This window comes from Aphidius gifuensis, linkage group LG5 (genome assembly GCF_014905175.1).
Source record: "Aphidius gifuensis isolate YNYX2018 linkage group LG5, ASM1490517v1, whole genome shotgun sequence".
Lineage (NCBI taxonomy): Eukaryota > Metazoa > Arthropoda > Insecta > Hymenoptera > Braconidae > Aphidius > Aphidius gifuensis.
In genome coordinates, this window is record NC_057792.1 from 6888340 (window position 1) to 6902849 (window position 14510).

The 14510-nt window shown below is 26.1% G+C and overlaps 1 protein-coding gene across 1 annotated transcript; it reads right to left on the reverse strand.

Annotated features, from left to right (window-relative positions):
• Window positions 1-5273: 5273 nt before the first annotated feature.
• On the reverse strand, window positions 5274-12232 carry LOC122856308 (fatty acid synthase-like). The gene is made up of 10 exons (XM_044158002.1): window positions 12097-12232; window positions 11769-12019; window positions 11460-11694; window positions 10665-11377; window positions 10322-10601; window positions 10007-10258; window positions 8981-9910; window positions 8509-8907; window positions 6407-8418; window positions 5274-6329 (listed from the first exon to the last, which is right to left on the reverse strand). The coding sequence occupies exons 1-10, from the start codon at window positions 12230-12232 to the stop codon at window positions 5274-5276; spliced, it is 6264 nt and encodes a 2087-aa protein (XP_044013937.1).
• Between the last annotated feature and the right edge of the window lie 2278 nt (window positions 12233-14510).

Here is a 14510-nt window from a genome sequence, read left to right on the forward strand (position 1 = left end):
CTCTATAAAAAAGGTAATTCATTAAATAAATATTGTGTTAATTAATATTATGAAGAAAAAATTAATAAATATTTGTAAATTTATATAAAGATATTCTGCTATTTAAAAGAATAAAAATAAATAAATCAATAAATTTGATGTATTATATTTTTATAAATCAAATATAAATTGATATGCAGAATGTTATGAAATGCATAATTATTGATATATATATTAATCATCGAATAAAAAGAAATTTATTGGAGCATGATTAATAAACATGTGCCACTTAGTCAACTTGGAATGGACTCAATTTCGGTATGTGAAATTAAAAAAACTCTTGAACAAGATTTTGATATTATTCTTAATATCCGTGATATTTGGACTCTCAATTTTGAAAAATTGGAAAACATGAAAAAGCTCCAAGATGATCAGAAGAAAATGACACTTTAATAAATACATGTATAATTGAATTTTGCAAGATAAAATTAAAATTACTTAAAAATTCTTTTTTTATTTATTATTAAATAACTTCATGATAAACTTTTATTAAATATTTATATCAAAGTTTATATGATATATGTATACATATATGTTTTTGTCTGATTTAAAAATTATGTAAATGTTTATAATAAAGCTATACTGTTTATAATTTAAATGATTATATTTTTAAGAAAATAAGATAAAAACATTTCAAAATAGTTACTTATGGGTCAATCATTATTGTGTATTAAAATTTATCATATTCAACTCACGATGCTCAAGAAAAATCGACAAGCTATCTAGAAAAGTTTGCTTTACTAAGAAAAAAATATACTCCATCATGAAATTATGATGGATTTCATAGTGAGATCTATATCGAATTGTACAATCCTGACATCATAATGAGTTGATAATTATTACGTCATGGTGAATTCGGGATCAATTTCTTTAGAATAATGAAAAAAAATTATTAAACGTGATTAAAAATAATATCTAATTTTCCTTTTTTCAAATTATTCCACTATGATTCTATATGTTATTTCAAATAATGGCTAACAATTTTTTTTTTTTCAACAACGACTATTATAATGTTCAAAATATTAATGAGTTGGGCACTGATCTTGCAATTTTGGAAATTATTAGAATGTAAGGAAATGATATAGTTTCTTAAAAAATTCAACAGATTTAACATTAAGAATTTATTTATTTGTCATTTTATTATTAGCACTCATTTTGTGCTCAGTTATTTTCAAGGCAAAATTCTTGATTTTCAATTAAAGCCAAATCCAGAAAAAAACATAGACACTGTGAATAATCTACTTAAAATTAAACATAATAACTTTGACATTCAATACATTGAATTTTTTTTTCTATCTTATTTTCTCAAACATATAATGATTTAAATTATAAACAGTATAATTTTATTATAAACATTCAAATAATTTTCTTAACGAAACAAAAAAAAAATATATGTATATGGCTAATTTCACGTGTTATTTAAATTTAAAAAATCGATTGGTCCAAAATTTTTTAAAATAATTATTTTTATTTTTTCAGCAAAAAATAAGCAATACATTTTTTTTTTTTTTCAAAAATTTTAACAAAAAAGATTAACTTTTATTTAAAGTTTACAAAAAAAAACTTTGAAAAATTGTTTAAACAATTTTTCCACTATTATTTGTTAAATAAACAATTGAAATCGACTTTTCTCAAACTTGGCCCCATTTTTTTTTTTAATTAATTATAAGTCTAGCATTTTCATAACTTTTTGAGATACGAATGAATAGAGAGTGAAAAACACTGCGTGCCGCTCGACTATACATATGCACTTCCATGAGAGACAGCGCGCGAACCGTGTTTTTTACTCTTTATTTATTCGTATCTCAAAAAGTTATAAAAATGCTAAACCCATAACTTACTCAAAAAATTTTTTTTATTTTATTTCAAAGATTATTTATTGATTGAATTTATTGATTGAATTGAAGTTTGCCAAGGTTTCAATTGTTTATTTAACAAATAATAGTGGAAAAATTGTTTAAACAATTTTTCAAAGTTTTTTTTTTGTAAACTTTAAATAAAAGTTAATCTTTTTTGTTTTTGTATTTTTTTTGATTCAGTCAACAGCTTTTGAGTAAAAAGCATGCAAAAGCTCGTATATTTCTCAAAAAGTCCTTAAAAATCGAAACTAAAAAAATCACAAGTCAAAATTTTTGGAAAAAAAAAAAACGTATTGCTTATTTTTTGCCGAAAAATAATTTAAAAAAATTTTGGACGAATCGATTTTTTAAATTTAAATAACACGTGAAATTAGCCATATATATATATATATATTAGGGTGGCCGTTATTTTTTTTTTTTTCGAAAAATTCTGCTCCTAGGGGTTTTTTTTTCTTTATTCCGTAAAAAAAAATAATAGGCAGAATTTTGAAGCTTTATCTCAACTCTAACCCGTGCCGCTGGAATATTGATTTTTGCATTTGAAATAACATTGCATTCTTGGGATTTTCAATTTTTTTTTTCTGGAGGTCGTAAAAAAAATCGGAAAAATATGAAATTTGCGGTGTTGAATTTGAGAATGAATGCACTTTAAACTAGAAATTCTCAAACTGCTGGATCGTATATTTTGTGCTTGCCCATAGACGTTATCCAGTGATATTTTCTGATTTCACACAAAATGACGGTTTTTTTCCATTAAAATGGTTTATACGAACAGTAATCACGTTTTTTCTATTAATTTAAAATAAACTACTCCTAATTATGGTAAAAGTAATATTCCGTAAAACATTCTACAGAAAAAATTTTTCCGTATTATTGAATGAATAAAATACATGTAATTTCAATTTTAAGAAATATAAATGGGCAAGGAATAGCAGTAGCTAAGAAAAAGATGTTGCTAAGAAATCGATGTTGCTGAAAACACAATTTTTTGGCTACAATAATTCTTTAGCTCCATCTTTTCCTTAGCTACTGCTTGTCCTTGGTATTTTTATTCATTTAATAAATAAAATACATGTGATTCATTATTTTAACAACAAAAATATCAAAAGAATAGCAGTAGCTAAGAAAAACATGTGTCTAAGAAATTAATGTTGCAACAAACATAATTATTTTGGCTACATTAATTCCTTAGCTCCATTTTTTCCCTAGCTCCTGCTTGTCCTTGAGATTTTCATATATTGAATAAATAAAATACATGTAATTTCATTTTTAAAAAATACAAATGTCAAAAGACAAGCAGTAGCTAAGGAAAAGATGTAGCTAAGGAATTACTTAAGCCAAGAAAAGTATGTTTGTACCATTATTAATTCCTTGGCCACAGTTTTTCCGTAGCTACCGCTTTTCTTTGGACATTTTTGTTTTTGAAATAATGAATTAAATGTTTTTTATTTATTGTATAAATGAAAAATCCGAGAACAAGTAAGTCCTTCCTTTCCTCAGCTTCTGCTTGTCCTTGAGATTTTTATTTATTTAATAAATAAAATACATGTGATTGATTATTTCAAAAACAAAAATGTCCGAAGAAAAGCGGTAGCTACAGAAAAGCTGTGGCCAAGGAATTAATAATGCTACAAACATACTTTTCTTGGCTTAAGTAATTCCTTAGCTACATCTTTTCCTTAGCTACTGCTTGTCTTTTGACATTTGTATTTTTTAAAAATACAATTACATGTATTTTATTTATTTAATATATGAAAATCTCAAGGACAAGTTTTAAGAAAAAATGAGCTAAGAAATAATGTAGCCAAAATAATTATATTTGTTGCAACATTAATTTCTTAGATTATGTTTTTCTTAGCTACTATTTCTGATATTTCCCTGGTGAAAATATTTCTCCGATTTTTCCGAATTTCTCCGTGATTACTCGAATTTCTCATGATTTGCTCCGAATTTTTCCGTGATTTCTCCGAATTTCTCCCAAATTGACCCATGCGGAGAAATGAGTGGAAAAATTTTCTCCTCGTCGTTGATTTCGGAAGAATTTGCCCGCGGTAAAATTATTTTTTCACATGTTTCTCCGCGTGTATTTTTTCGCGTAGAAATATTTCCGAATGTTCTCTTACCCAAGTTGATTCGGAGAAACGAAAGAAAAATTTCTCTTCTTCGTTGATTTTAGAAAAATTTCTCAGCAGTAAAATTTTCACGAGGAGAAATGGCGGACAAACTCTCCACCCTTTCTCTAACTTTCTCCACCATTTGTTTAATTTTTTTTTTAACTTTTTCAATTTTCAATTTTTCCAAAAAAAAATGACTAATTATTAATATTGTTACATAACGCAAAGCATAATGATGTTAATTTTTTTTGATAAAAATAAAAATTCGAAGACACTTTTTTCCAAAAAAGTTGATATACCTGAGGTACTTGGTCTACAAAACTCCCGTGATGGTTTCATCAAATTGATGAATGTGGGGAAATGAGTGGAAAAATTTCTCCTCGTTGCTGATTTTGAAAGAATTTCTCTGTGATAATTTTTTCCACGTTTCTCCGCGTACTTTTATCGCGGAAAAATATTTCGAACGTTTCTCCGCCCAATCGATTCGGAGAAAATTCGTAAAATTTCTCCGCGGTAAATTTTCTTTTTCACATGTTTCTCCGCGTATTCTCATCGTGGAAAATATTTCCGACGTTTCTTCACCCAAGTCATTTTGGAGAAAATTCGGAACAATATTTTCATACCATTCTTCGCTCATTTCTCCGCATGGGTCAATTTGGGAGAAATTCGGGTAATCACGGACAAATTCAGGTAAATGAGGAGAAATTCGGAGTAATCGCGGAAATTGAGGAGAAATCGTGGAGAAATATTTTCACCAGGGTTTTGCTGTTAAAATAATGGATCCAATTTTCTGTAGAATGTTTTACGGAATATTACTTTTACCATAATTTCAGTAGTTTATTTCAAATTAATAGAAAAACGTGATTACAGTTCGTATAAACCATTAATGAAAAAAACCGTCATTTTGTGTGAAATCAAAAAATCACTGGATAACGTCTATGGGCAGCGCAAAATCCAGCAGTTTGAAATTCTAGTTTAAAGTGCATTAATTCAAATTCAACGCAAATTTCACCGATTTTTTACGACCTCGAAAAAATTAAAAATCACAAGAATGCAATGTTATTTCAAATGCAAAAATCAATATTCCCGGCGGGAGAGTTGAGATAAATTTTGCGTTATATTTTTTCACGGATTGAAAAACCCACGGGCAAAATTTTTCGAAAAAATAACATATATATATATATATATATATATAAGTATATCATATAAACTTTGATATAAATGGAATTTTATCTCATCTTCCAAAACTCAATTATATCATTCATTCGAGTGTCATTTTCTTCTGATCATCTTGGAGCTTTTGCATATTTTCCAATTTTTCAAAATTGAGAGTCCAAATATCACGGGTATTAAGAATAATATTAAACTCTTGTTCAAGAGTTTTTTGAATTTCAAATACCAAAATTGAGTCCATTCCAAGCTGACTAAGTGGCACATGTTTATTAATCATTTTTAGATCTTTAAGACCAATTATTTTCATAACAGCATCAACTATATTTGATATAATATCTGATTTTTTGCTTCGTTTTTCCGGAATTATCATACTCAATACAACTGGTTGTGATTGCATTAAAAATTTATCAAGTGCATCTATACATGATGAAATTTTTTGTCTCAAAGTACCAGCAAATATAAAGTTATCATTATTTTTTTGTATATTTCCAAGTATACCAACATTATCAATAGCTCCCCATTGTATTGACAATGCTGGTAATCCATCGGTAATTCGTTTTTCGCAAATTTTTTCCATGATAGAATTTGTCATTCCATAACTTGTCATTCCTTGACGACCATAACTGGATGTTATTGAGGAAAAAACAACAAAATTTTCAAGATTTTGACACATTTTTCTTGATAATTTATCAAAATTTTTAGTACTCCAAGCTTTTGATTTAAAAGAATAATCAAAAGTTTCAGCTGTGTGATCACAAAAAAGCTTGTCATCAAGTTCTACAGCAAGATTAAAAATTCCACCAACTGGTGCAATGTTTAAAGAAATTGTTAAAATATCAACACAATCTGCTTCAATGTGAGCCAACTTTCCTGAAATTATTTCAACTTTTACACCATTTTTTTTCCAATAATTAATTTTCATTTGTTGATATCCATTTTTGATACCACTTCGTGAAGTTAGTATCAAATATTTTGCTCCACGAATGAATAACCAATCTGCAAGCTCAAGACCAAAACCACCAAGTCCACCATAAATAATATAACTGTAATTTGGATTACAGTAAAAACGTGGAATTACTGGTAAAGATATCAGTTGCTTGCTGTTTGATTCATCATTATTTTCATCTTGAATTTGAATAACAACCTGAAACAAAATAAAAAAGATAATAAATATAATGTAAAATAAGGATTTGTTTGGTTTTTTTTTTTTTTTTTCATTACCTTTTCAGTAACTTCATTATTATTCATCAAATGTTTAAATGCGAACTTCAATTGATCTCTGTTAAATAATATACTACTCAATGGTTTGACAATTCCTTCATTAACACCATTTTGTAATAAATCTCTCAATTTTAATAATATTTCATCATCATTATTATTTGTTTTGAGTACATCAATCAATGAAATAACTTGAAAGTGTATACTTTTTAATAAATCAAACTCAATAGTATTATTTATTTCATTATCAACGTCTTTGAGTTCCAAAAATTTACCTCCTTCTTTTAAACATTCGATTGAGATATTTTTATGATTATTATCAGAAACAAAATTTAAAACAACATTTACACCTTGTCCTTTGGTTATTTCAATAATCGTATTTTGAAAATTCATATCAATTAAATTTCCAATATGATCTTCTTTTATTTGTGGAAATTTATTGATAATAAAGTTTTTCATTTCTGATGATTTTACAGTTACAAATACTTCACATCCTTCATTGAGAGCCAATGTTATTGCTGCCTGACTAATAACATTAGTTGCTTGATGAATTAATACTTTATCACCTTTTTTTATTTTACCATAAATATATAAAGCAAGATATGATGTCACATAAGCAAATGGAACTGTTGCTGCATCTTGTAATGACCAATTATCAGGAATATTCCAAGTTAATATTGAATTATTACTTTCAATTAAATTTGTTAATGCATTTGTTTTAACAAGTCCCATTATACGTTTATTTTTCATTAAATCAATACCACTATATTCACATCCAAATATATAATCTTCATCAAGTCTTGAGCTTGTAATTGATTCTGGTTTAAGTTTTCCATTTGCCAGCATCACATCACGTTCATTAATTGAGCTAAAAATAACTTTAATCATGCTTGATGGTGATGTTAATGAATTTAATGTTTTTGGTCCTTGATGCCATTCGAAGCTATTCATGTCACCTTTTATTAATTGTCTAACATATGCATGATCATATTGATCATACGATTTTTGTGTATCAGGCAACATAAAATAACGATATGTGCCCCATACAGGTAAAGTTGAATTTGAATCAATGCGTAATACATTTAAAAATAAATCCAAACTCAATTGTTCTTGATAAAATGGATTATCAATATTAAAATCAGGTGCATTATCATCTTGTAAAATAAATCCACGTATAGCATGAGTTCCTGATTCACTTTGAAGGCATCTCATCAATCCAGATAAACCATTTTCAAACTGTTTGTCAGTAATTAATAAAATTCTTGAATTTATAGTACTCAATTTTAGGGCATTTTGTAATTTTTCAATCCATAAATATGTATTATCATTATTAACATGAATTATTGAATAATTTTTTTCACTCTCTATGCATTTTCTCAATAATAAAATTGTCAAATTTCCAATTGTTTTTTTGATAATTATCTTGAGACAATGTTTTTCAAGAGACTCTTTTAGTAGCTCTGGTTTTTGTAAATTAATTGTTTTTTCAATTGTAAGTAAAAAATTATTATCTTCAATTGATAAAATAAATTGTGAAACTGTAAAATCTATCATTGATGATAAAATATTTTGTCCAGCTGATATCAGTGCATTTGTTTTCAATGAAAATTGATTTGGTTCAATAACCGTAACTGGAATCGCAGAAGTATTATTATTGTCATAAGGATTCATCTTGGATACAGTCACAAATTCAACTTCAATTGTTGGAATTTCGCTAATAGCTTTCCAAATAATTGGAGTCAATAAATTTTCAATATCATCATTTGTTTGTACGAGTTCTAATATTTTACATTTCATTGTTGAATAATTTTCTACTGACAATTGTACTGACATTCTAATTGCATCCTCAAGATTAAGCTCATCTTTGTCATCTTGATGACAAACAAACTTATAACTTTGAATAATTGGTTTACATGTTATTCTTTTTCTTGCAATTGAATTTAATTTGATACCTTTAATTTCAATACCTCCAGACACTATAATGTCTAAGATATCATCATAAAATACTTGAAATTCTGTAAAATGAAAATTATTATTTTATTTAAACCTATAATGCCTCACCGTATTGAGTATTGATTAAAAATAAATATTTTATAATAATTTACCTTTTTTGTCATCATTTGGCATTGAATTTATTTGATCTAAATGCATCTTGGTATCAATAGTCAACTTTTTAATTGAAATTGGAACAAATAAATTTCTTGTTTCAAGACTTAATAGTTTAACTTGTATCATGTTTGCCAAAAATGTATCCCAATTATTGACCCATTCAATTGTACCACACAAGTTTTCAAACGAATAATTTTCAAGTCCCTGATAAAGGCCACTCAAGTTGTAACCCCTTAATCGTAATTCTTTATTAATTTCTTCCCTTGTTAAAGTATCAAATTTTTTATCATTTAAAGTAACAATTTTATTGTTTGATGAAACAATGGTGGTAGAGTAAACTTTACCAGTAGCAACTATTTCATCTTCTTCTTTAATAATTTTAAATTTTCCACTATCTGAAAAAAAAAAAAAAAAATGATACTTATATACACTATTATTTATTGAAAAAGAATCACCATTCTCTCTCACCTTTGTCGATGAAAATTGTAATTTTTATAGGTCTACTTTCAGGCAATATAATTGTTTTTAAAAATTTAATATCTTTAAATACAATAGACGTATCAAAAAATGATTTTCCTTGCATCATACACAAAGTTTGCCAAATAAAAACAAAATAAAAAGTTGTAGGCATGGAATTAATACCATCAACAACATGTCCAGTCATATATTTAAACTCTTGATCTTTCAAAGAAACTTCAATTGTTCGTTCTTGTGACATGATACTTTTTTCATTGTCAAATGAAACAACAAAATGATCATCAGCGTGTTGCCATTTTATTAATGGTGATAACATTGGTGTACCTCTTGATACTGGTAAAGAAACACTTGGATATAAATTTGATATTTTTGATTGTATACCAGCACAATATAGTTTTCCAATACAATCAAGAAATACTTGAATATTATCTTGACCTCGTTGAGCAAGTGACATGTTAATTACACTCGAATGAAGAGACGTACGTAAAACTGTCTGAAGAATACCATGTGGAGATATTTCAATGGTAATTGCATCATCAGGAATTAAAGCACATGTTTCTTCAAATAAAACTGGACTCGTAAAATTTTTAGTAAAATATTCAGCAGATGCTAGTTGTGCTGTTGGTGTAGACCATTCATTTTGATGAAAACAAGTACTTAGCCATTTGGAACTTCTTTGTTTTGGCTCAGGAATAATTTTTTTAAGATATTGTAATAATTTTAATGATGCTTCAGTAACATAACTACTATGATAAGCAATTTTACCACATTCAACTTCTCTGGCAAAAATATTCAAATCATTTAGCTCAGTAACAATTTTATTAATTGAAATTGCTGGACCTGATATTGTTGTACTTTTAGCTCCATTATGACAAGCAATTTCAACATCATTTGAACAATATTTTTTAGCATCTTGATGACCTAATTATTAACATCAAAAATAAATTAATATTACGCAAGTAAAAATTGTCTTTTCAAATGATTAATTATAATATTAATAATAATAATAATAATTACCTAATCCAATTACAGCCATTGAACCTTCAATTATCCTATTGTTAATTGATGCAATACCTCGATAATAAATTGCTAAAATCATTTGTTCAGCTGTTATTGTATTATCTGCATATGCACAACCCACCTCACCCATTGAATGACCAATAATTTTATCTGGTAAAATTTCCAATGATTTAAGTAAATCAACTAAACCAAGTTGAACAGCACCAATTCCAATAAATGCATTTAATATATTATTAAATTTTGATTTATCTGGATTATTGATAATATCATAAATATCAATATTCATTGGTTTTAAAATAGCATCACATTTACGTATTGCTTCAGCAAATATTGGAAAACAAAGGAATGCTTTTCCCATTGTTGGCCATTGAGATCCCATGCCCGAGAAAACAAACCAAACAGAACGTTTTTTTTGTGGTAAAATGTCAACTTTTCTTTTAATAACTTTTTCACAATTTGACTGGAGTGTTTTTTCTACTGAATTTATTGTATTCAAGATAGTATAGCCACCGTATAAATGACCATCAATACGATTAGCATGAATGTCATGAAGAAGTTTAATAAATTCAACATCAATTGGACGATTTTCAATCTAAAACAAACGAAAATGTAAGTATATTAATGGCATCTCAGTCGATGAAGGTATATAACTTACATCATCAAGTATATATTTAACAGCATATTCAGTTCTTCCAGATACCATAACAAGTCTTGGAAGATTATCATTTGGTAAAGCATTATTAATTTTTTCTTTATTATTTGATTTAATAAGACAATGAGCATTTGATCCACCAAATCCTAGACCACTTACACCTGCATAACCACCATTCCAATTTTCTGGTTCAGTAATAATTCTAATACGACCTTCTTCAATAGCTTTTAAGCCTTTTTTTGCTTTATTAAAATGTAAATTTGGTGGTATTTTAAGAGTCTCATTGGCAATTATAATTTTAACAATTGATACAATTCCACTTGCAGCTTCAGCATGTCCTAGATTTGTTTTTATTGAACCAACAATAAGTGGTTCTTTTCTATTACTACATAATCCAATATCAATAGCCATAATTTCTTCAGGATCACCAATTTTAGTGCCTGTTCCATGTGCTTCCATATATCCAACATCATTTGGTGATACTTTACATTCATCATACAATTCACGAATAAGATTACTGTGCATTAAACTTGAAGGTAATGTTATACCTTGTTCTTTATATCCATCACAATTTGTTTTGCAATTAACAACAGTGCCATAAACACGTTTTGCATTTTTTAATTTTTGTAAATAAATAATGCCAACTGCTTCAGCTCGAACAAAGCCATTTGCATCAGCATCATAAGTTCTACAATAACCATCAGGACTAAGAGCACCTAAAAAATAAAATCAATATATAATTATTACTATAAATATTTCTATTTGTATATCATTATTTTACCCAAATAAATAATTTACCTAAATTAGCATATTGAAATGATAAATTTGGATGAAGACATAAATTAGCAGCACCAACTAATGCTGCATCACACTGACCACTTTGAATTGATCTATATGCATTTTCAATAGCAACAATACTTGAACTACATGCTGAATCAATTGTATAACTTGGACCAGTTAGTCCAAGCCAATATGATAAACGATTTGCATACATAGCCTTGCTACAACCAGTTATTCCATATCCATTGTTAGCCTGTAATTTATAAAATAAATTATTATTACTATTTAATTATTATTTAATTATATTCTTATAATAATATTACAAACCCATTTTTTCTCATAGACACATATTTTTTCAGTTTCTGAAAAACATGCTCCAATAAAAACACCAGTTTTACTGCCTTTTATTGTAGATGGATTAATACCAGCATCAATAATTGCTTCGTATGCATGTTCCATCAACATTCTGCATATTGGATCCATTGCATTAGCCTGATTTGGATTTATGCCAAAAAATAATGCATCAAATTTATTGATGTTATTTATTTTTCCCATTCTTTTTGGCAGCCCAGGAATATCTAAATATAAATTTACAAATAATTATTTTTTTTTTCTTTATAAAATTAATTAACACAATATTTATTTAATAAATTACCATTTTTAAAGCGACGTGTATCTTCAGTCACCATGTCAATTTTATTGAAAAGATTTTTTTCAAGTTCTTTGACATTATCTGACTCTGGAAATCTTCCAGCAACTCCAGAGATGACAATATTTTCTTTAGAATTCATTGTTGGCTTGTTGAGTAATTGTGCAAACACTGACAATTAAACGGTTATATTTTTTTTTTGTGATACTAGACAGTCGGGCTTGTCTATTTATCTAACATTCAAAGCTCATAGACATTCATAAATTCTAATCATTGTTTTAGTTAAAAAATTAAAAAAACACATAAAATTGTTTTTCACAAAACTCATATTGATAAAAATAAAACAATTAAATTTTAATTATTTAACGACTTTTTTTTATTTCTTTGCCATACATATTTATAGCCTAAATGAATTTTATATTATTTAAGATTTTTTATTTTTTGAATCAATTATCATTTGAATAACCTTAATTAATTAATGTATTATATTTGAAAAAATATATTTCAGGGATATATCTCAATATTTTGAAAAATAAATTCAATGACAAATTACAGTGGTAATTTTTTTTTAATTTTTATTTATCGATTTATTTATTTTTTCAATAAAAAAGGTATTTTAAAAATAAATTTATAATTCATTAAGTGATGATTTTTAAAAAACAATAAAACTATTTTTATTGACTTGATAAAAAATTACGTGATGAACGTAAAAGAAAAAATAATTAAAGACGTCATAAATTTGAGAAAAATAAAACTTTTGTATTATTTAAATTTATGTAACGATTGCTCTCTCATTTTTCATTTATGCATTAAAAATTTTATTGTATACTTTTTTTAATTGAAATAATTATTTCTTTTTTCATTAATTATAATAATGATATATATTATCAATTTCATAAAATTCATTATCAAATAATTATTACAAACAAAATTTATTTTAAATCATGTTAATTTAAAATTGATTGAAATTTTTAGATAAATTTTACCGTTTATTTTTAATTTCATCAGTAAAAAGTGGCATGAAATTCCACATATAGTTAAAATCTAATTGTTTGTACAAATTTTGTGTACAAAGATAAAAAAAAAATTATTAATTCACTCTAATGTAATTAATTTTTGGATATAATAAATCCTTTTTTTTTTTTTTTTTTTTTTATTAAAAACATCATATGTATATGAATATATATTTTCTTCTACACCTTGTGCTTCTGTTTATTATCATGCGTATACTTTTACCACATTGTTTGCACTCAAAATTTTACATACACAACTAAGAGCTCAATACATTCGTTATAACCCTGACAATTACTGTCTCCCTCGGTCAATGTTATCGAGTCTCATTATTTTGCTATTTCTCAACATATATGATAATAGAATTCTTTATTTTATTTTATTTACATAATATACATTTGAGTTATTTACAATGTTTTTATGATGTTTTTTTTAAGCATATTACATTCATATTTTCTTCAAATTTTAAATATTTGTTAATCTAATTTTGTTCGTCTAATTAATTAGTTTAAAAAAAAAAACCACTATTTGATCAATAAAACAAAAAATATGTGACATACAAAAAATATGTGACATACAATTATTTTAAGACGGTTTGAATAATAAATTGACGGGAATACTCCATAATTTGAGGTATAGGAAAACGATTAATTTTTTCAATCTTTTTAATTTGAATATATCACCCAAAGTAAATAAGGATGATACAATTAATTAATTTCATCTTCAATTAATATATTGAAAATGTCATTCATTAAAAAAGTTCTGGTAATGTTTGTTGGGGCCAGGGCCCAGGGGCCAGCGTCTGACTATAAGGCCGTGTTGCATTTCATCAATATTGAATTAAAATAAATAGTTTATAATAGCAATGGAATTATTAGAAAACAATGTGATTTTGTTTTCAAATTCAATACATAACAAAAAATACCAAGAGGATATCGATATTTAGCATTGAGATTTTAATTTATAATTTAAAAATTCATATACTTACTATTTTAAAAACAATAAATATTCAAAGAAAAGTAGATAAAGATTTATAATTTTATTGGTATTATCTTTTTCGTTGACTTTATTATATATATTTTATATTTATAATATTTCAAAGAAAGGAAAAATAAATATGCTTATTTGTTTCTTCTTATAGTTTATTTATTTTGGCTAACTAAAATAATTCAGAATGAAAAATCAATACAAATATTATTTCATTGTTTTCAAAAATACATATAAGATTTATATTAAAATATAGTGTTTCACACTACGTATCCAAAGATACCACGATAATTTTACAAGGTTTGTAAGGCCTCATGTTTGATACAGGGCTATCAATATTATTGATAGCATCAAAGGTTATACTAATTAACTACTTTTTCAGTTTGTTGAAAATTGTCAAGTCCTAAAAAATGGGTGTATAC